This window comes from Molothrus aeneus, chromosome 3 (assembly GCF_037042795.1).
Source record: "Molothrus aeneus isolate 106 chromosome 3, BPBGC_Maene_1.0, whole genome shotgun sequence".
NCBI classification, from domain to species: Eukaryota; Metazoa; Chordata; class Aves; order Passeriformes; family Icteridae; genus Molothrus; species Molothrus aeneus.
Window position 1 is genome coordinate 77,229,629 of NC_089648.1, and position 24,512 is coordinate 77,254,140.

Genomic DNA, 24,512 nt, shown 5'->3' on the forward strand with positions numbered 1-24,512 from the left:
TTTTTTAGTTTCTTGGAGAAAATGGATGTCTAGAGACTGACAAAGCAAATATCAGACCTAAAACAGAAAAAAGTTAATGGACACTTGGTGTAAGTTGTTTAAATATTTGGTTACAGGAAAAGAAATTTCAACTCACTGTCTTTCAATCTGAGTTCTTTCAAAAATCCTTATACTTTTGAGGCTGTGTTATGATGTAGGCCATTAAGAAGAACTGTATTTTCTCTTGATCAGTTCAGGTCATTCCTTAATTATATTAACTCCTTTCAGCCAGTGCTTTTCCTCTGTTTTTTTCCACTACAAAAGTGTGTGTACTTATTGGTCCAGTACATAACCAAGACAGATGTCCATGAAGCATGAACTTTATTTATAAAGACATAAATGTCACACTTCCTTAAAAAAAGTTTAAATTAACTAATCACCTGATGAAAACTGAACAGTAATACTATTTACATAGGTCAATGCTCACCTTCCTTCACAAAACTTAAAGTGAATTCTCACTCTGAAACACAAACAATGAAATATAGAAGCACACTGATTGCCAGCAGTTTCCTTGTAGATAGCAATCCACATCTCTTACAGAATTCACAACTTACAGAACTTACATTTCCTCTGTAAATTAACCTAAATTAGCTCTTTGGCACAGTCATGCAGATGCCTGCATTTGAAGGCCAGTACTTGGCCTGAGTTACAGACTCAGCCACCCAATGGCATTTCATCGGTATAAAGCCAATGATCCCCTCATTGGTGTATCCATCAAGAAAGGCCTGCCCAAATATTAGATATCCTCTGACAATGTCTATACTCATCCTTCCTACACCTTGACTGAGTGACATTAACACTGATTCCATAAAGACAAACAGGAAGTTGCAGCTTAGACAGCATTCCCAAACACCAAGACAAGGACAGTGACCACTGATTTAACATCTACAGCGCACGAAATACCACAATGCCCGGTGCTGTTCAAAAACATGGGTTTAGATTTTCACCTGAATTTCTCAGCATTGTAATCTCCATTTTCTCACTCCTTTGAAGCACCTTGGCAAGAAAATATCCCCAGAAAGTGTATTGGGAGTGTTTTAGAACCATTTCATAGGCTTTCCTGAGTGCACTTGCCTCAGCTTGAAGTCTACAGCCAGTCTACAATTTAGTCACAAAACATCACTGTTCTAGAAATAAATCACTTGCAGGTCAGTATCACCATTTGATCTCTTCAGTTATTCAAGTTAATATCAGTTTCAGGTTTAAATGTCCAGATCTCATTTTAACATCTACCTTGCTAACTCTCTTCCTTATGCTAATAAAACCAGACATATAGTTAATCTTCCTCTCCAACAGTCCTGCATGGTAAAACTATCCAGTGTGGCACTTATTCCAAAAATTAAAGCTTCAACTGAGTTCCTGCTGTTAAAGAAATATACTTTAGAAATCTTCATGTAAAAAGCCTATCTGGATCAATCAGAAGCAGTATACTACTGAACTGTACCAGCTCCTGTTGCCCTATGCTGACTGATAAATAGGACTTGTAAACCAGAACCTGCTCCTAAATTTACATTTCCTATTTCTGGAATGTGCAAAAAGATTCCTAACCCTTTTCTTTATGAACTTGCATGTGGTCTTCTTTGTCACAGAAGAAGTGCACTCATTGACCTCTCTTCTGCTATGAAATGCTTTCCACCATGTAAGTCTCTGTGTCTCTACCAAGAATTAGGGATGAATTCCATCAGAACATGAAATTAGAAAAGTCACTTCAATGTTTGTAAATATGATCTTAAGCTGTCTGATTAGATATCATTCTAATAAACAACAGAAAACAGTCCTGTTTCTGTTCAGAAAGCAGAGTCTCTCAAAAGTAATTTCATGAGATGGTGGCAATTAGTGTCTTGTGTCATTCAGGAAATGTGTCTCTTTTCAATTAAATATGTCGTCCAGTCAGGAAGAAAAGTGGTCTGTCCTCTTTGGCGTTGGCAGTCTGGAACTCGTCCCGCAGGCGGAACTGCCACTCATCTTCCAGCTCCAGCCGGACAACAGTCTGGCGGAGAGAATTGCGATCCTGGCAAATCACACACAGCGTGGCACCTGGGCAAACAGTTCAAAAGAAACTCATGTGAATATCCCCTTTGTTCTGAGATCACCCACCTCCCACCACCCTGCATGGAGAACTCCACTCCTTTCACATCAGGAGTTACAAATGGGCTTGGGAGAAAATTAAACCACTCAGGTAGGACTTGAGGAGAGCTATGTTCAGCTACCTATTTGTCAGGATCTTCTTGTGTAACTTGAGGTACCTCATAATCACCTAGTAAACAGGACTAGAAGCACTTTCCATGATCCTTAGGGTAGGAAAGGTAAAACTGGCAGGTCTAAGGAGGTCTAAGAGTCCTGACACAAACCAGATAAAACCCCTACATCCATTCCTATTGTAGCCCTCCTGATCATTACCTTTGTTGCGTGAAACCCTCACTCAGCAAAACTCACATGGCAATCACTGTGATGGCTGACTAAGCTCTTTGTGCTTTGCTGCCCAGAAATGGTCTAAACATGTCTTTAAAACTAATCACAAATTTTAGTGGTTTTTGGATTGGTAAACTCATGTCCTAGCAAGAAAGAATCTGGTCTATGTGGCTACAGACACAAGCAAACCCAGAATGCCAAACTAAAAAAATGATACTTCAGTAACCAATGCCAACTGTCCCGTCTGGCATGCTGATAACCACTTTAACTTGCATGCATGGCTTCATGGCTGCTGAGAAAAGTCCTCCTTTAAGAGAAAATAATTACCTCACCAGCATACAGTAATCTAAATGAGAAATGGTGAGGTAAGTGGTAATGCCTGAGACAAAAAATTCCAGTGAATATAATAAAAAGAAACAAGACAGAGTCACATTATGTTTAATTCTTATGTGACGGGTTAGAAAATCAAGCAGACTGGCAGGGGAGATGGAGAAATCCCAAAGCAAACATACTTTATGCTACATGATATAAAAATTGACTGGTTTATTGACTGGCAAAATGAGACTGACTGGTAGCCTCTGTTTTAGCTGCAACGAAGAACACAGCAGTTTATAACAACTCTGTCAGTTTCAAGAGGCACTAACCACAGTGCTCTTCTCCCAGTGACAGTCATAGCTGAGGGAAACAAAGCCCCAGAGCACCAAATGCCTAAGATAGCAGCAGGAGGATCCAAAGGAAGTTTGCAATGGAACTGTCTGCAACACAAGTGGAAATTAGTTGTCTCCACTGCTGCACAGCATCATAAGGTTTGCATGGAGAAACTGGGTATCAGGAATAAATCGTAAATGAGCCAGTTTCTATTTCTAAAAATAGGAAATAGATTTTGACAGATGCTTGTCAATCACCTATTTTCCATCAAAATTTTACAAAGCTGTAAGATCACAGTAGGTAAATGCTTCATGCATAATCAGTTTTCAAACAGAGTAAGAGTTGTGCACATACTCTAGGCATGATGATATGGATCCAACATTCCTTCCCACTTAGAAATCTGCAGAACTTATAGCACTGCTATATACCAGTTTACTACAGTGCAGAGCCAGCATGATCAAGCATCAAAGTTGGGACATATAAAGAAGAATATGAATACATGCATATATGTATAAATGCATATATATTAAATAAATAGAATAGATTTAAAACACAGATAAAATAGATTTCCCCCACATTCTCAGAGACCATGCCACCTAATTCTTTGTAATGAAATTATTGCAGCTCACCTTTAAGAAAATGAAACTTCTTCAAGAAGCTAGCCACAACAAAGGAGTCACAGAGGTACAGCAGGAGACCACTGAATGTCAAACCAGAGGAACTGATATTCAGAGAATGAGGCCGAGAACTCACATAGCAAACTGCAATCTGATTGGGAGAGAGTGGAAAAACATTAACATCTTTAGAGCTTCCATATGAAGCTTCCAGTATCTGCACTTGATTCAAATTCAGATTTTCTTTCCAACTCCAAATATTGTGAGCTTTATAGTTCCTTCCAAAACATAGCACTACTTATTAACAATATACATAAGCACTATTATTATTATTATTATTATTATTATTATTATTATTATTATTATTATTATTATTATTATGTGATAGAGTCTGAAAGCTGCAGTAACAATAGCTCCCCACAACCATAATGCTGTTGTGAGTAAATACAATAACTCTACAGTCAGACATGAAAAGAACCCCTAGAAATTCCAAATTTCATTTACACTATGATTACTCAAGGATTACTCAAGTCAGTAGAGTTATTCATATACATGAATTTATGAGGTTTCCTCTTGCCTAGTTTGTTTTTATGGCTACTCCTGAAATCTACCAGGAACAGGAATATTTACAGCACTCTTTCAGGATTTATAAATTCAGATTAAGGGTATCTTCCACACATGGCTTAGTTTCAAAAGTGCCACTGTACTACTTAGCTGGGATACATCCTCATCTGGCATGGATCAGCATGATTGAGTGGAGGAGGAAGGCTGAACCTCAGCAACTAAGACTCTGTACCAGTATGCCTATTCCATATTCCTTCAATCCTGTTGTATCATATTACAGTTCAGGCAGCAATTCCAAATGAAAGTGAAATAATTTCATGTGCTGAATGGGTTAGAGCACAAGGATGCAATGGATGAGGACAGTAACAGTACAATGCCCTCCCACAAAGCTTGTTTTTCCAAAGATGGTGGAAACAAAAGCCTAAGAACTCAAAATGTTGTGGGAACAGCATACATGGGAAGGTTATTACACAGCTCTTTGGAAGAGAAGTTCAGTAAATCCAGAAAGACTGAATTTCATTTGGTATTCAGTGAAGAGATAAAAACAGTCCCTCTCTCCTGAACCACACCACCCTAGTACAAATTTCTATTGACGTATTTGAGTTGAATTACGACCTTGGCTTTAGATCCAGACTTATCAGAGAGAGCCAACAGCTCCTGAGACCTATTTCAGTGTCTCCCATTCCCACTGGTTGTTTAATATTTGATTCTCTGCCCCATCTTATCAGTCTGAAGTGAACTAAAACATCTGTATATTTGAAGTGCTTTCTAAGGGTTATCTAGTATTTGTAAAACCCTCTTGTGGAAGAAATTTTCTGTAGGAAGAGCCAAATTATAGCAGATTGAGAAAGCACTTCACAGACTATATTAGTATTTAGGACAATACTGGGATTTCTCTCCACATACTTTAGTTCAAGCCTCTGACAATGTCTCTATGGGACTAAGAATTCGATTTTAACGTTATAGGAATGTGCCTCATTCTTCAAAGCAATACATCAATAACCCATCCAAAACAGAGCCTACATGTTTCTAGAGCTACTTGGAGATTGTTTTGTTCAGTACCTGTGGTCCTAAGTTAAGGTAACAGTCCACAGACAGCACTGGATGGCTATAGTTCTTCAGTGAGAGAGGGAAGAAGCGATGGCTGTGGTACTGGAGATACTTCTCAAGGAGCAACTGAGCAGGTGCTGCCAAGAAGGTGTGCTTGCTGTCAGGAGCACAAATGTACTGAGCAGGGGAGATGGAAACTGGATTGTCAGACACCTGTGAGGAAAAATATTTCTTGTACAGATCAATCTTAATCCATCAAACTGTACATGTTGTGAATTCTGGTTTGTATGAAATACATCTCTACCCTACAAATCTAAGTTTTACATAAGAAAAAAAGCTGTTCAGCAAAAAATATCTGCCACCAAAACAGTTTCAGTTTCAGTTTCATAAAATTATATTTGTGTTTACAGTCTTTGAGGTTTCTTCTTTGAACTCAAAGTACTCCTACCTATAAAGTCACATAAAGTTGAATGATTCTATAGCTGTAGATAAAATCCACATAGTGAATGGTTACTTGGATTGCAGAGACACTTTATGTGTTTTTCAAAGTTTTGAAGGAAAACCATTATAGAAAATTGTAATTATGACAAGAATATTGTGGATTTCAGAAAAAAAATACTGAAAAAAGCCCCACGTGGCAGACATACCCCATTACTGGCAACAGATGATGCACCAAAATACCTCAGGTCTCCTAGTTAAAAAAAGACAAGAAAGGAAAACAGAATTTTAACCACAGTGCAACAGAGGTCTCAGTGCCCACCTTAGACTTTATGTGGAAGGATCGTTGTCCTCCAACTGCAATTTGCTTTTTCATGACACTGAAGTGGTTGAACCGAGAGATGAGGAGCCCAGCACTGTGGACACGCAAATTGAAGTCAACATCATCACATGTAAATCTGGAAAGAAAAAATCACAGCAGGTCAGAGGAATGTTTCTCATCACACACTGACAAATACAAGCACTCAGAGCCTTTGATCAGCACCATAGAAAGGACAGATATCAAACATACTGACCCTCCACCAGTGCCTATCAGTCAGGGAAAGGGGATTCAGTTTTCTAGTAATAAACTAGGCTAGCATCAGTTTGAGAAGACCAGAATGAGGGGGGAAAGCACTTAGGGAGGGAAAGGATCAAAAGCATAAAATGGAAAGGCAGTAAATTGCTAAGGAAAATACCCAGGAGTTAAAACATTTTTTTGCCTTTTTACTACAATAATGGAGTCATAAGGAATTGTTACATACATTACTACCCCAAATACAGTCAAGGAGATTAATTCCTTTGACTTCCAAGGAAAGGGATCAAGCCTTACGTTTAATTTATCAAATTCACAGAAGTATCTGACTACTCATTTTCCCCTCAGAATATGAATAGCTAGCAATTTTTTCAATGTTCCTCTACAGAACTAATGTAATTGTATTTTAGAAACGAAAACTATTTGAAGGTAGGTAGTCTTTATACAAGAGAACTGCTGAGACACAGGAAAAGATTAAGCAGAATGAGGGCAAACATCCCTCAGCTAAATTTGACCCATTTAAAAAATATGAGGGAATAGAATAAAAGGTAAACTCCTAAAGCTGACTAACTTCAAATACTCTGATCTCTGAAAAATTCAGGATCAGTTCTTCAATTTGAATATATTTCTTACAAAGGAAACAAGATGATGTACAGAACCATTGGATTGACATCCCGGGCTTGAATTTAAGCTAACTGGGCAACCAGTGCAACAGTCAACACCAGTGAGAAACATGGCATTCAATTATAAGTTTTTTAAGTTTTTTCTTTGATCTTAGCAATATCTACATGGTTATTTGATATCCCTGACTGTCACTGCCTCTGGGTTTTAAAATGTACCTTTTTTCTTGCCCAGGCTTGGAATGCCATACAATACTTCACAGTCAGCAGTACCCACACAGGATTAACCTGAGCCTCCTGTGGTTCAAAGACAGAGGCAGGAAATGGGTTGTGTGATGTGGCATTCCTGACATTTTTACATTGTTGCTTGTACTCATATAATTTTGCTTTATTGTCATTGTCTCCATTTGCCCTTCATACATAATGCTTCATAAGGTAACACACTTAGGCAGCCTGGGAGCACAGTTCTCTACTAGGAGATGCACAGGGGCAAATTTGTTCTTTTAAGATGTTAGGCTGGTGACAATAGAAATATAGAACATCTGTTTATTCAGAGCATAATGAATGCAGAATGCTTCCCTGCAGTTATAAGTAAGCTTGGGCCTCAAAAGACATCTTCCTGAGTTAGCAGAGTTCTTCTGAAAAGCACAGTGACTGACTTTCAGTTACCCAAGTGTAACTTAGAGCCATTTTAATTACCTGGGCTATCCCACACAGCTTGCAGAAAACCACACATTTCATGTCATACCTGCCAGCCCCATATGGATGTCTTCCATATTCTAAGGCACTGAAAGACCAGTTTTAGACAAGCGAATCCCACCTCTAGTGATATATATACACTTCATTCTGTTGTTATAAATGCATGTCCCTCAGAAATGGGAGGAAACCCATAGTTTATTTCACACAGATCAGTGAAATTCTGTGAGACTATGAACCTAGTGAATACAGTTCTGTCAACTGTGGTAATGCTGTGCATGAGAAAATTAAAATCTGATATATCCTAAGTGGCACGATAACAGAAAAAGTGGGATTTCTGAGATAGCTGAATGTGAGAAACAACCACCAATGTGAACAAGACTTATTTATTCTTTTCTTCTGATTGTCCTGATGAGCACACATGTGGTATGCTGCACTGTTGTGCTACTAAGGGTAAAATGCCCAGACATATATATATCTGAATGAGATTTGGTTATGCACCATTCATGCATATATCCCTGTTGCCTTTGGAAGGGAGAGCAGTTAGGCAGACAAGAAAGGAAGTACATTATTTACCAAAGGCCACTTGGAGTAGACCAATACTGCAGAGTACACTGCTGTCTATGTCTATCCTGTCACTTTGTTATCACTATTTTATTTGGAACTATAGAAATTAAAGTCTTTTTCCAACTTCTGGCAGCCTGGGAAGGATTTGAATCACCAGTAAGAAAACAAAAACTGTCTGTATTCCATTCACAATTTCCCTAAAAAAACAAGAGCTTTGTTTAAGCTTTGTTTTTGTAAAAAACCCTTTATTTGATTCATCACCTCTGCTGAAAAGTGCTACTGATTCACTTACCTGTTCTGATTGTACTGTACATTCTGTGTCAGATCCACATTCAGCATAATGAAGTCATGCACATGGCAGCAGGAGAATGGTTCCTTGATCTCAGCACTGTTTGTTTTACTGGACCATTTTCTCATTCCAATTAGGGCATAATGAGTGACATTGGGAGTTGCTTCAATGTGTTGCAGAATTTGCTTCAGGGAAACATTCCTTTCAGTCCATGTATAGTCACTACAATAATTATGAAAATGTGTTAATTTTAAAATATATAGAGAACATTCAGAATCTCTTTCTGCTGAAGAGCAATTCTTAACAGTTGGAAGTTGTTATGACTTTCAGGCAGATAACTTCAGTGTTGTCTTACTTGACTGTATTTTTTTGTCTCTCACTATAGTTAAAATTAACTAGTGCTTATGTGGTGGGGATGGTATGACACATCTGTAATTTAGTCTACATCTCTCAAAATATTCACTCAGATATATGAACTTTTAAAGTTACCTAGATAATATTCCAATGAATCTTGGAGAGTTGCTGACTTGTGCCATAACTTAAGCACAAAGTATTAAGATCCTTCCAGCCCACCCCTAGAGTCCATAAATCTCAGTTTTCATCAAATGTCATTCTCTCTGAAAGTTTGCTATAAATTCTGTATAATCTGTTCATGGAATAGATAAAAATATCTAGCACAAACAATATTCTAAAGCAATGAAAACAAAAATGCTAGTTCAGGGATTTGGGGAACTCATAAAGGAGACATACAGACTGGGACTGACAAAAGAGCCAAAGGAAATCAGTTGCACAACTTGCACAGAACTTAGCTTAGCTTCATTTATCTTCCCTAGAAAAATCTGGTGAAAAATGGACATGTGAGTGTCCATGTTGTCCAGTGTGTCAGGGAGTGTGTACAGGGTCTGAAATCTGCAGTCCAAGTAACTCTAGCTTGAACAGCAATGACTGCAGGGCACGTAAATCCTCAGGGGACAGGACACTACATGTTATGCAAAGACAGATACCTAGGAAAGTACTCTCCTTGAGCAAATATAATTCTCTGCTTGTACAGGGTAGAAGTTGTAGTGTAGCAAACAAAATTACATGCAGAGAAAGGTTAAGAGGGATCGGATGAAAAAGCATATATTACACATTTTACCTTTTCCTGTCTCCTGAACAATCAACTTCTACTGCATTCCACATAACACAGGAGTCATCTGAAATGACAATGAAAGGCCAAATATCCTGGGGTTTTATCCCCAGCTCTTCCTGCCGATTCCGTTCAAGCTCCAGGTTATGATATGACAACTCTTTAATCAGGAAGTGTGCAGCACCTGAAACCATGGACATAAACCACCAGAATAAAAATAGGGGCAGAAACTGTTTGCTTTTTGAAGAAGAAGCCTTTTGAAGTGAATATTTCTGCACAGACAAGGGTATAAATCACTTTGAAGATTTTAACCCAACCACCACCCACAGCCAACTTGCCAAGCAAGTGACTTAAAGAACCACATTGGCAAGGATGAAAAATGAGGCATGACTTCTGTGGTAAAGATTTTCTAGTGTCTTAAGGATTTAGTGACAAATTCTTTCACAAGACAATATTTGTGTTCATTAGCATCTCTTAGTGCAAAGAGTTAGAGATGTTGACATCTCTAACTCATTCATTTCAGTGAATGACACTGGAAATTGTCCCTGATGATCTACTTTAAATGTATGTCACTACTGCTGTATATAAGGTGTTCCAGCAGCACAAGAAAAGGGTTTAATATTTCACAGATGTTATATTAGCAGAACCTTCCTGAGGGATGTAACCAACCAGAGCATCACTGCCCATGCAAATAGCATGCAACTTATTTCCACAAGTGAAATTGTGGAAATTGTGAAACTCCATCTGAGCTTTAACACCCTCAGCTTCTTTCAAAGACAATAGAAGAATTAAGTATTTTTAGGGTGCAACTCATTGAGCTTGTTCTAGGTGTCCTGGATGAAGAGAAGTGTATCTTCAGCTGTGACACATTGTCTTCAGAGGGAATACAGATCACCAGATCAGACATCCTAGCTGCAAGCTGTGGGACTACGTTGCACTGTCAAATAACAACACCTAAGGACCCAAGTTGTGTGTCCACATTTTTTAGAACCTCTTGTTACACTTACCTACTCCTGCACTGTTGAAAATGCTTGGAAGAACGAGCATGATGTGGTTGGGCCAATACTTCTTATATATGGCCATTTCATACTCCTTGACAACTAAAACATGCAAATGACTGGCTCCATCCATTGCATGATATAAATTGAAAAGTCCATGTTCATGACGGCCAGTGGTGGGAGTGAAAGTGGGACTTTTTATGTAATCTTCACTCTGTGGGTAAAAAGAACTGTGAGCTTCTGTATTAATCTGGACAGAAAAAGGAGAAATAGATTCTTCAGGAGAATAATTCAGATACACTAACACTAGACAAACTGACACATTTTAAACTTCCTTGACAGGAAAATAAACAACTTTTGTAAGAATTGGAAAAAAGAAAACTCTATCATTAGCTTAATTGACCAATAAGAGTGTGGTCGGATGGACAGGACTACTAACCTTGGCCTGCCAAGTGCAGAGGTACCTTGAGGATAGATCTGCAAGAGGATTTAGGTCCATACGATATAGGACTGCAAGAAACACCTTACTCCAAAACTACAGTACAACTCTTCTGACTGGAGCAAGGGAATAGAAAAAGAAGTAAAGGGAGAATAGTCTTTAAATGTCAAAGCCTCAACCAGGCCAGTGGCAGAAGCAAGAAAAGAATCCACAAGGACCCAGTGCACAGCTCCGACCATGTAGCCAAGCACAAGTTTACTGGGTGAGGGAGAGCAGGAGATGTCATTCTTACATTGCTGTTGTGTTGCTGTCTTGGTTCTTCTATTTAAAACTTCAACTGGAGGGTGATACTGATTTATAAGTGTTTATTGGAAGCAGCTTATTTTCTCCAGGATAGAAGTGCTATACTGCTTACTGCTGTTCCACAAATTGCTTCAATACTCCAAGCAGTGTGGCCTGAGCAAGGCACAGCTTCACCTTAGACGTGGGCATCAGGAATCTCTGTAAAGGTCAACATCTCTGCACCTGTGTGGCCTCACCTTGACTATTCTGTGCAGTTTTGGACACCACAATATAAGAAAAACATTAGAGAGTGTCCAAAGGAGGGCAGCAAAGATGGTGAAGAGCCATGAGGGGAAGGCGTGTGAGGAGTAGCTGAGGTAACTTTCTGTTCAGCCTGGAGGAAACTGAGAGGAAACCTCACTGCAGTTACAACTTCCTGATGAGGGGAAGAGGAGGGGCAGGCACTGATCTCTTCTCTGTGGTGAGCAGGGACAGGACCTGAGTAAATGGTCTCAAGTTGTGTCAGGGGTGGTTTAGGCACTGAAACAGGCTCCCCAGGGAAGTGGTCACAGCACCAGCCTGACAGAGCTCAAGAAGTGTTTGGACAGTGCTCTCAGGCACAGGGTGTGGCTCCTGGGGATGGTGCAGTGCACGGCCAGCAGTTGGACTCAATGATCCTTGTGGGTCCCTTCCAACTCATTTATTCTGTGATTCTGTGGTTAGAGCCTGTCAAATAGATACCTTTCTACAAGCATGAAATGTAATTCTTTATACAGTCTTGAAACCATGACTAAGATTCTTTGAAAGCATTATTTTTATATTAAAGTAACTAAGCATTTATGCAGCATAAAACAGGATATTCCACTGCTTTTTCTCTACAGGAAAAAATGCTTCCTCGTACTAATGGTATAATAAATGAAATAATATCTTTGAGTTTCTTTGCAGAAACTATTCTCACTTTAACATCTTAAACCCATAACCAAAGACCTTTTGTTACAGATAAGACTGTTTATACCAAAGGATCAACCTAGACTATGACCAAAAGATAGAGCTTTTTGGTGTCTCAAAATTTTTTTTCACATATCCCTTTCTGGGAGAAAATACAAGCTTAGCATAAGGACATCTTCATTGTCTCTTGACAGTAGCAATAGTAGTATAGAGAATACTAATTCAACAAATTTTGAAATTGGTGGTGTCTCTCTCCCATATATGGCCATAAATATAAATAAAAATAATCCAGCTACCTTATCTGTGACTAGCGGCAGCCTCATACTTTCCAGCTGTCTTCCTGGTTGGCTAAAGACAAAATGATGCTCCTTTGATTTTGGAATGATAAAATGCAGCTGTATTTCTTCTCCCAGCATAGAATAGGAAAAGGCAAATGCATGCAGAGTCGACTCATAAATCTAAGGATGAGAAAAAATATGATAATTCCAGTTAAAGTCAAACTACAAGGTCTCAGTGTAGTTTATATACATTTACAACATTGCAAAAGAGATTACAGTCACTTACTGTATGACATTAGATTTAGCTTCATTATTCATAAGTGTTAAGCAATAATCCCTAGGCTAGAGTTTACACTAAAAAAATACAGATTAAAGTGTTCCCTCTTTTGAAACTGTTTCAGTTTCATCTTGCAGATGGCACCAATACTTACAGGCCCCTCCTGGCTTTCAGTAATACTGGCACATAAAAACAGTATTTGCATTGCTGACACTTTCTTCCTCACATTAAAACAGGCAAGAAATTAGAGGGTTATTCTGAGTAAAAGCAAGTCGTATACCACACATTGACTACTCTGTGCTGGACTACTCCTGTATCAGAAGTAGCACCTGTTGCAGTCACTTAGGTGCAAACTTTTCCACTTAAACAAAGCCCAGTGGAAATCTTACTGGGAAAGTAATTTTAACTGGAAGTACACATGCAGATCACAGCACCAAATAAACTAGCATAAATGACACAAGGGTCGGTCCTCTGAGCTCCCCAAACTGCAACCTAGCCAAGGCAGGCAAACCTCTAGAAATACAAAATCTGTAAATCAGCTGTATGTGTACACAAACACAACTTCTAAGCCAATCAAAATACAGTGAATGTACACAAACTGTGTTTGGGTTGTGAGTGCTTCAGCTTCTGATCTGCAGAGTAACACCTGGACATCTTTACCTGGTACCTGGGATTGAACCCCATGTACTGATGACACTGCTCACAGTGATGGTAGGTGTTGTACGCTGCATACTTGGACAATCTCATCCTGGTTGTTTGACGGCATGTGTACATATCTTCCTGTCTCCTGCTCATTGATCTGTCTATTAAGAAAAGAAACAAATTAAATGTAACATATATTCAAGGATAGAATGTATTCTCTTGTGACAGACTGTTTCTGTCACCGAAAGCAGCTTCTAGGAAAATGGCAATATAAAACACATACAAAACAAACCATGAATTTCATTCTGAGCACAGTATATTTTATAAATTACTATGTACAGCAAAGAGAGCTTCAAGGAATTATCTACAAATTCTTGATTATGGTAATTCACTACAGATGTCACATAAGGCTGAGAAGTAAGCAATGCCTGATCATTAAAATTTTCATTGTTGCTATTATTGATAGAATGTTTACAAAACCAATGAATAGTAATAAAGAGCCTTATGACATTTGCCATTCTGTGACAGACATCACAGGAGATTATGTGAAATTAATTTGGCAATTTAGTGATGTTGATCCTTCAAGTATATCCATATTTTTCAAAGGATCCTCTTTGTGAGAGACTGAGGGAAGATGAGGTATATTTTCTGCTGAAAAGGACTTTGTTATTTAATCTTCCACTCAGATTTTTAGCATCAGATCAGGCTGCTCAAAGCTTTTCATTGTCATGTTAAGTTTCAAAAATCACCAAGAGTGAAGCTTTCATAATCTCTCTGGGCAACCTGCTCCATAGTTTGACTACTTTTTATTCTGCAAATATTTTTCATACAATCTAATTGTAATTTCCCATATTGCAACTTGTGTCTGTTGTCTCTTGTCCTTATGCTGTGTATCTATAGTAGTTTTTTTCTATAAATTCCCATTAGGAAATTGAAGACAGCATTCAGATGCACCTGCTAGACATCCCTAGATGAAACAAACCCAATTCACTCCAATTTTCTCCACGTCTTAGTGGCTGCTTACTGGCCTCACTTCTCGATGTCAATGTCTTTCTCATATTGGGAAGCCAAAAACTTGACAGAATACCCAGATATGGCCTTAGAGTTGCCATCACAGAAGAATAATCACTTCCCTTGACCTGTTGCTAGGTTATTAGTAAGCCATTGACCCAGTGGAGAACTGGTGACTCATGTTTAATTGTTGTCAACCAGCACCATCAAGTCACCTTTATCAAAGCTGCTGTCTCTAGAGCTGGCCCCAAACTTGTACAGCTGAATAAAGTTATTCTATCCCAAGTGCAAGGGGCACATTGGATGAACTGTTCAACAGGGTCCTGTTCCTGAGGCTCCACTTCTCCAGCCTGCCAAGGCCTTTCTGAACCGCAGGGTTTCCTCCCTGCTACCCACTCCCACGGGCCTCTGTATGTCCAGCTGGCTAATTCAGAGCACTAATTCACACACCAATACTCCAGGAATCTAGGTCTGAGCATGTTCATCTCATGCTTTCCAAACCTAACCTAAAACCTAAAAAATAAACCTATAGATACTTTTAAATACAAAGCTAACTTTATGCACATAAATCATTGCATTGCTACAGAGCAGGACAATGCTACTTTATAAAATCATTCAAATGCACAAACTTATTGAGGAATTAGAGCTTTTTTAATGAAAGACTATCCATATAATATTCCTTAAGTAATTTATATGGGTCATACTCTGGTACTTCATCTGGAAAACTTGAAATCTTTTTTCACTATTACTTAATCAAAAGCAATTCTGATATTTTAACTCTGCTTAAAAATTTAACAGGATTCTCACATTAAATACAAATAAATACATAGATGTGTACCAATCAGATTTTAAAAATTCTAACCTTCACTGTCTATAGTCTGAAGCTTTGAACAAATCAGACTTGCATCTTCATATTTTGGGTCATGGATGGTGTAGTCAAAAGGCATCTTCTTAAATGTATCCAAATCTGGCCACATATCTCCAGGTTGATGGTAGTATTGATCAGATTCTTCTTTTATGTCTATGATAGTATTGAAAAATAAGAATTCAGAATTTTTTAAAGCTCTTTATATTGCTATAGATGTTTTTGCTGTACCTGTTATTCCTGCTTCATTTTGTCTTTCATTAGTCTGATGACACAATATCATTATGCACTGAGGTAAACTTTTGCACAAATGAACCTTGCACCTCAATGCAACTCTACCTTTTAAAAATTTATCTTCATGTCCTGTCTGACAGAAATACATCTGGGAACACAGAGCAGTAATATACTGTAAATAAAGCAAGTTTGGACTAAAATTAGATATTAGAGAGCAGAAACTTCCTTCCCTCGGGTAATCTTGTGTAATAAGAAAATATGACATTGCTCCTCAGGGTATAAATCTGGCAAAATTTCAATGATTCCTTTTATATGCTTTACCACAGAAGTTAATTCCAATTCTACACTGAAGACCAATGGCTGGATATCATTTAATATACATAAATGCTGTTGATCCCTTTCCACAAAAACCAGAGGTATGTTCTTTGCTTAAATTCTAAACAATTAATAAAATAATAATATATTCTTAAGTATCAGTTGAAGATCACAGAAAATTTTTCTTACAGTATTTATATAATGTAAAGCAATTGCAAAGGTGAATAGGATAGAATAGGTATAGAATATACAGACAACTATATTTCAATTTAGCATAACAATTTTCTATTGTCTCCAGAATATTTTTATACCAGGAACTTACTGATGTTGATTTCTTCCTCATCATAAACATCCACTTCTGTCAGTCTAATCAGCATTCGGGACAAAATACTGAGGAACTGCAGGTAGGCACCCGTTTTCCCTATCTGTAAACATACAAATTAGGAAAAGAAAAAAGTGTAAAATTTTGCTTTTCATTATATTAGTTTTCCACATATCTGGAAATTGTAGCTGTGGTGAAACTGAATGTTAATATTCAGGACTTGGATATCTTTGTTATTTGTATATTCCTTGGCATAAATGAAAAGCATAATGTTCAACAGTTTTATTCTCTCTGTGCAGGAGCCTAGCTGGAAAACACATTTTATATCACAGGTCTAATTACAGGCCCAGAGACAAGAATTTTCTCTCCTGATGTTATAGGTTCTACACAGGCAATGAACATTTAAAAATCACAGAGGCTCATAAAATGTACAAAGAACCCTCGAATTACAAGATAACTAAAGAATTATCCCAAGCCTTTCATTTCCATATGATTCACCAGTACACTGCCTGCTACTGAATTCAGTCACTCTCCTGAGGAGTAAAAGTGGCAACACATCCGTGGGAGAGCTCCTGCTGGCCACTTCCACTCTGGAAGGACATGGTATGTGAAACAATGTCAATGTCCTGTTCTCATGCTGAAAATACAATATTTCCCTTCCAATCTTTTAAAATTACCCTCTAAAAGTCCATTTAAAAATTATCTTAAAATACAACTTTCTCCTTTCTTTTTCACCCCATCAACACAGTGTATAAATTTTCCCTTTGCTACATCAAGAGTATGCTGGAAGGTTTAAGCCACAGCCAGTGATTTACTCAATGGGTTGTTCTGTCTTTCACAGGTAGTTTGCTGATGATAACATCAAGTAAATAAGGCCATATCCAAGCAGGCCCCTTCAAAAACCATGATATTGTGTGTGTGTGGGCTGTACAGGGGAGGTTAACACATAGATCAGTTACAACACATTGGACAGCAACTGTCTGATTTCACAAAGTGGCATCAGATTTTGGATTAGGTCTATGTTACTACTGAATTGAAAACCCAGCTTCACTTCCATTACTGCTAGGACATGTCAGAAGCATAGGGTGTTGGAATTGCTAAACAGATTACTTAAGTTACTGTTTTCCGTCTATGACAAGAAAAATTTTAATTTTCTCTCAACACTTGAGGAAGGGAGACTTTAAATTCGAAGCAAGAGACGTTTGTTTTGGTCAAAGCTCATTATCTGTTTCTCATATCAGACTGCAGTTCGAACAGTTGCTTGCAAAGGGTGGATAAGGGTCTCATTATCCCCGTTCTCTGTTGAGAATCCAATGTCAGCATACAACTCTGTCATACTGGAGTAACACTTAAAAAAGAGTAACTTCAAGTAGAGGAAATGACAGCATGGACTATAGTCAGCCCATGGACCAGATGTTTCTAACTCCCAGTTTTGTTTTTTATGTAAACTCCATTGAAACTGATAAGAATTTTTTCCTCTGACCCTGGAACAAGGTTCTAAACTTATAAACAATGGCTACTCATTGAGGAGCTAAAACAAAACCATCTTATTTTCCCACATCTGAGGCAAACAAAGAAAATACTTTCATTTGTTTTCCTCATGTCTGAGACTACCTTTTTATTCTCTTATGAACATACTCTTTTAAAGTGCCTCTAATCATCTTTTCATTAAACACAGGGTAGCCTGATATATTAACAGTTTCCAAATTTCAAACAAGAGATCATTTATCAAAAGCACACCTTTCTCGTTGATATTAGATATCTATAGAAAAATTAATTCTTAGTCTGTTTGAAGTATATACTTAGAATTGTCAACAGAACAACATGTTGAAAGCCTTACTTTGTCTTTTCGGTATGCATTAAAATTTTATTCTATCCAACTCATGTATTTCAGAATGTGTGTGGGAGTGATGAGGCTACTGCTGCATGGTGCTGAGATGAAAAGCATCAGTCACCAGGCTCAAGTGTACACAAACTGTAGGGTCATGAGTCAAAAATGGTGGAACCACAGGATGACAAGTGCTACACCACTAATCTAATGCATGCACTTAGGCCACTGCATGCATCAGATCTTACCCAATCTCTATCTGTCACATTAAAGGTTTCCAATTCAGTACTCTGAGTTATATGAACTGCTAGATATGAGCAATGCTGTATGTAAAAAGCTGTTGGGAAATTTCAGGAATATCTCCATGTTATTAGAATGTTTCCCTGCCAGAGATTGGGCTGAGCACATGCAGCATTCATATTTGGACTCCATTCACTAGCACATTTGCCTGCATTTACTGCTCAAGAAATGAACTGGTGAAAGAGAGAACACCTTTTTAATTTTCAGAAGATTTTCAAAAAGAAAATGAGAAATGAATGACATCTCATTTACAATCAGCATTTACTCCAGAAGGGAAGAATCTTGAACAAGTGAACTTGTAACATCCCCAGATAGCTAAATGCACCTCTAAAATTAATTGTACTGTTTTATATGTGTACCATCTCCAGGCAAAATGGAATAGCATAGAGACTTTTTCTTTGTTTGAAAATAAAATTTGAAAATAAATGGAATAACAATCAGAAACCACAACTTCTACATCTACAACTCCCCATCTTGCCCCATCTGTCACTACCCCTTTTTCCAAGAGTTTGTGCACTGTAAGTAGCTACAAAGAGATCCTGCAAGCAGGGTATGCACACCTTTGAAGCATAATGCTCTGCATAAGGGGATCTTGCCCATCCCCTATCTCCTAACTGCAATAAACAGGAGATCTGAAAAGAAAATTTAACGTGGATACCTGATTGGTCTGCAGCTTTACATGGCTTTAGGGAAGTCAAGCACAATGCTGTGCTGATCCCAACTGGTGACTCTGGGCTAAGCATGATATATTAATAATGACAACAGCTGGTAAGGAAGTACTCTGAGCAAGGTGTTTTTCCCTATATGCTGTCCTTGCTCTGAATACAAAGTTGCGAACAGATTAAAAGACTGAAGGAACCTAGAACTGGGGTGTATTTTTACAATTTCTGAAACAAAATGTACATGAGAGGGGCCACTATGACAAACTGCTCTGCTTTCCAGAAAAAAGGTTCCTCAAACATGTGGCAGTGCTCAGTGCTTTGTAAGATAAGGCATTTGGGGGGCAATATTTCCAAATAATGGAAGTATTACTCAATTTGTTCCTGTCTATCTGACTTTAGAAGACAGACATCTGAAGAATCAGACTTGGAAGAAGAAAATCCCAGAAGACTAAGAAATGAAAATCTCAAATCTTTTGAAAACTGATGATAACTAGGGAATTTGGGGCCTGATGAGATTTAGGGGGTTTGTTTCCATTCTCATCCTTAATGTCATGGATTATGTAGCCCTTAAAATACTAAGAATATGCTTACTCTGAAGCTCTTCATCCATGAGGAAGAGGAAGGAATATGAATTCAATTTTTTTCCTGAAGAAAATTTGACATATATATGAAGGTCTAGTTTTTCTATCAAAGACATATATTACCAAAGAGAAGGGGAAAACTCTCCAAAGATTTTGACCACTGAACTTTGCTTGCCATAGATATCAAGCATAGGGTGCAAACCAATCAAGAATCTGAGAGAGAGCATTCCAGTGAAATAAACTGCATGTGTCCCTCCAAGCATCCAGGGAATGACATTCAAAAGTGCTGTTGTAGAACATGCAACAGTAATGAGCTTCCTTTTTTAACTTGTTCCAGATGCTGGACACCAGGACCACTAGAAGTATTTTATTATTCTTACATGTTGGTATAAAGCATCATCTGATTTCAGGTCTCATATTTGGAGAAATATGGTGAAAGGGGAAATAATTCCAAAAGGCTTTTCTATTCTAATTTCCAGGTAAGACAGTTCTTCACATATCATGACAGTGGTTTTCAAACTGAGGGCTGTGAATCAATGATGATTTGCAGAAAACATGCTGATGATCCACAGACAGTTGGTTAAATGTTGATGGCTCTTCTCCATGTTTCCACATGCTACATTCTTCTAAAATACAGCTAATAATAGATATATTAAATATTTCCCTAATATTTTTCTTATATAAGCTGAATGGTGTATACACTCATTGTAATGAGTTTTTAATAAAGTTAGAGTAATTAAATGGGCAGCAGTTTTCTTCTTCAGGAAGTGTCTTAAGACATGCTTGCTCCATTCCCTGGATGTGGTGCCACAGGAGTGAGCTGTGCTCACCAGCAGCTTCCACACTTCAGGAAAATGCCAGTTCTAAATTGTAAAATCCAGTTAAAAAACTGAACATATGAAACCCTGATTTGCAGTTTGGGGAACTTTAAGATGAATGTTCTGAAGAAAAAATACTTGAGGGAATTTAGAATTCCATATAGGCATTTGCATGGGGGTACCAGGGAACAGATGTTGAGCCATAGATACAATACGTATTGCTCATGGTGATGTATATTAAATTATACTCACTAACCAATGGCTTCACTTTGATCATGTGAGCTAATTACAGATAAATTAGTCCATACCTATCCAGTTTTTACTGCATTTCCTAAAGCCTATTGTAAAAATAAGACATTTATTGCCTTCTAATGTACATAACTGTCCTTGTAAAAATGCGTCAAGTCTTCCAGCAAAATATCTTGACCAGCACATAGGGTAAAATATCTCTGTGAGAGAAGGATGAGCATATTTTGTTACTAATTTCCCTGACAGTGAGAATTGTCATTTTGATTCTCTAATGTTTTCTTGCTCTGTTGATTTAGCATTTTTCATTTTAATCAGAAAATTGCTTCCTGATTTAAATTTTAGTAAAGGAATCACTGCCTGATAAAGAAAACAAGTAATTACTAATTTTTGGGAAGATACTACTCTGGCAATATTACACTTTGGCTGAGATGTTATCAACATTTAGATATGAGCTGTCTAATAATTGTTTTGATTTCTGCCTATACCTCTTGATGCAGTAAGTATTAAGTCTATGTGAAATGTTAATATTATCAAAAAAAATGAATAAAACCTACTTCAGGAAGGAAAATTATTTCTTTTCAAAAGACAAGGGTAATTCTAATTATTGCACATTTTATTGCTACTATTCCCTTCAAGAAACACTGCACTGTTATACCTTAAATTAACCCACATACTTTTAAACCAAACTGTTTGTTTGGTTTACAGGCATTTTAAGTACTTTGGGAGGTTAAAATAGTAAAGGTAGAAAAAGTTGCTGGGTTTTTCCATGAAGATAGAAATAAATTAAGAGATTTCCATGGAATAATAAATAGAAAATTCTATTAAATTAATATATAAGCCGACATTTTTATATTTAGGAAGAAGATATGATACTCCTGATTTGATGAGCATGAATTTGTTCTGTGTGAAACAGGTATATTCTTCAGAAAGAACTGAGGAATATAAAATGAATAAACATATAAAAAGCATCCTTTAGGAACTAATCCAACTGTAGGACCCCATACAACACTAGGAAATGACCTGCATTGTGAAGACAGCTGAAAAAGAGATGGAGTTTCAAATAAAAAAATTGTTACCAAGGCTGAAATTCACAGCTGTACAGAGGGTGAACAAGAGGCCTATTCCATACTTGGAAAAAAAACCAGAGATTTGATAGCGAAAAGTGGGCTGACAAATAAACAAGCTATCTGTTTGATAACAGTTAGTTAAATTGCAAATATCAGGTGTGTGAACTATCAAAACCTTCTCACCATGTGTAGTATGCTGTCAGAAGTCTCTGAATGACTCTTCTGAGATCCACAATTTACATTTGGGACTCAAATACCAAAGAAAAAATTTCTTATTGGTTAATCTGAATGTTTAGGATGGCTTTCAGAATCATATCTTTATGGGGTTTGATGTGAACGCAATATAAAATTCTAACGGAAGTTAAAGCCTGTCCTTTTGTTACAGCCTGTCATTTTGGGGGTTTTTTTGGGATGAAAATGCACATCTCTCTCCACATTGTATTCCGTTTTATGCTGCAGCTGAGTATGAAATTCAGTTTCTTGATCACATAACACCTCAATATTTGGCAAACACAAACTATTTAGATCAAAGGAATGAACAGTGAAAAACTGATCCTCGGTTTCTGGAATCCTTTGTGACTCAGAGTAACATCTGTGGGAATTCCCAATATGAAGGGTTCATTTATGCTCCCTCTGCCCTGTATATTTAGGTACACAATGGAAAACAATAATGTAACAGATAGCAATATGCAGTTGCTTTTTGCCATGGATGGGCATAGAAGAGTGGATCATGTGACAATCTAATTCAGTAACTGTCTTTGGATTAATTCTTTGGGTTGATGTTACAGTAACTCGAAACACCTTTGTCTTGGTTTGCATTTATCCTGTTTGACTTGTGAGGTTGACAGGAAATATATCTGCTCTCAGCAGGCACAGTGCCTCTTCCTATCTTGTTGCTTCATATTGCAGTAAAACATGAGACACAATTCTACCTTTAGCCTGTAATATGTGCACTTAACTAGGAGATACCTTGCTCAGAGATAAGTGCTAAACATTCCTGGAGAATTTACATGAGAATTAACTTCTTAGAACTAGATCAATTTTCATATATATTTTCAAAGTAATGTAAAAAATCTCCTGGGTCAGCCATTCATCTTTTAAATATGGCTCTGTTACTTTGAACTGGCCTTCTTGCATGTATTATTTACAACAGCTTCTATTTCTGTCTGCTGTCAAAAAGAAACAAAATAATTTAATTACAAACTCAGCTGCTTTCACATTGATCATAAGAAAGTGGCTTTGTCAAGATCTTTGATCTTTATTTAAAACATAAATGCATGTGCAACTTTAACAAACTGAAATTACACATGAAATCTATCTCTTGAGCAAACTGTCTTTAACACATTTTAATGGAGAGAGACTGACAAAGTGAATATTGCTGCAGCTTCTCTGTATTGAAACTCAGGCTAACAGTAAAGAAAGGATGATATTTTCTATTAGAAGGGATTAGGAAATAAAATACACATAATTTACTCTTCAAAAAACCCCCCACACCTTTGGGTATGAATAATAAGGACTAAATATTTTTTCTGAGCTTATGATAAACTTAAACAAATTAATCAGTGATAATACCTTGTTCTTTTTACACACCTGTGGTGGCCCACTCAGCAGCAGTCTCCTTGGGTGAAAGGTGTCCATTCTGCCCTCATTTCTGTTGTTGTAGTCCATGTGGATTGGCTTGGGAACTGTCCACTGGCGGTAGTACAGGGACTGCTCCGTGCACGTCATCATCTTGCTCATAAGGGGACGAAAAGAACTTGCCCACATAACAGAATGGTAAGGCAAGAGGGAAGAGGATTTGGGAAGTCCACTGCTGTCTGTAGAAGTAATAATGTCATAAACCAGTTTGGGCAGGAAAACTATGGGAGGCTGTTTAGATGCTTTGGTCAAGGAGCATTGAGATGTCTGTAGGATGAAGGAGTTATGAGTAGGTGCAGAGGAGGAAGAGGAGGAGGAGAAAGGTGGGGAGGATGATGAGGTGGTGGAGACTTGGGTACTTTTTATGTTTTGTTTCATATCCAGCTGTTCAGTTACTGGTGGCAAGTGTTTGCTGATTGTTGTTTGTGCCCCCTTGTCTACTTTCTGCTTCTGCCTTTCATAGTTATTTGTACTTTCTTCAGTGCTGTTACTTAGGGCTTGGGGAGGGGATGACTCAGTGCAGAATGCTGTAATTAAAAGAGAAATTGTATTTTAACACGGTGCAACTATCTCCTCTAGTCAATGCCACAGTTAAACAAAACACAACAAATAATCCTCTTGATACATTGTCCAGCAAACATTGCTCCTCTTCTTGCTTTGACCTTCCTCGTACAGGAAGCCATAATGGGACTGGTTTGTAGTATTTGTTTCAATGCAGAAAGTGGCTTCTAAAGTCCTGAAGTGCATAGGAAAGATGTCAGTGATTGCTCTGTCCTCTATTTCCCTCATACACTTCTTGCTGAAGGTGCTCACCAGATACTTTAATCATTCAAGACAAATACAAAATTACTAAAACCATTGTTTAAATGCTTTGAAGGAAATAAGTACTTCCAGGCTATTACCCTACCACACTACAGAAATGTCTGCTCAGACTGACATCTAAAAACAGTCCTCTGAGTCAGCTCTCTCCTAACACCCATGTCTGGGTCACTCCAGCACTTAGGCTGATCTAATAAAACCTGGCAGCCCTCAAGCACCTGGTGCTACATAATGCATTAGTGCATTCACAGAGCTTTGGGTCAGCTCAGAGGACATACTGAACTCATGAATGTTGGCTG

General features: G+C 37.8%; 1 protein-coding gene across 1 annotated transcript in view; it reads right to left on the reverse strand.

The window, feature by feature from the left end:
* Window positions 1–343: 343 nt before the first annotated feature.
* The window catches only part of GREB1 (growth regulating estrogen receptor binding 1), an 87,342-nt gene continuing 63,173 nt past the window's right edge, over window positions 344–24,512 (reverse strand). Inside the window, exons 22-33 of the mRNA XM_066547204.1 lie at window positions 23,347–23,921; window positions 16,252–16,354; window positions 15,378–15,536; window positions 13,523–13,665; window positions 12,604–12,765; window positions 10,648–10,852; window positions 9,650–9,824; window positions 8,515–8,733; window positions 6,088–6,223; window positions 5,340–5,540; window positions 3,729–3,867; window positions 344–2,076 (exon numbers count right to left, since the gene is read on the reverse strand). Of these exons, the coding sequence (XP_066403301.1) occupies window positions 1,913–2,076; window positions 3,729–3,867; window positions 5,340–5,540; window positions 6,088–6,223; window positions 8,515–8,733; window positions 9,650–9,824; window positions 10,648–10,852; window positions 12,604–12,765; window positions 13,523–13,665; window positions 15,378–15,536; window positions 16,252–16,354; window positions 23,347–23,921 (2,381 nt within the window). The 3' untranslated portion in view covers window positions 344–1,912. The remainder of the gene's footprint in view (window positions 2,077–3,728; window positions 3,868–5,339; window positions 5,541–6,087; window positions 6,224–8,514; window positions 8,734–9,649; window positions 9,825–10,647; window positions 10,853–12,603; window positions 12,766–13,522; window positions 13,666–15,377; window positions 15,537–16,251; window positions 16,355–23,346; window positions 23,922–24,512) is intronic.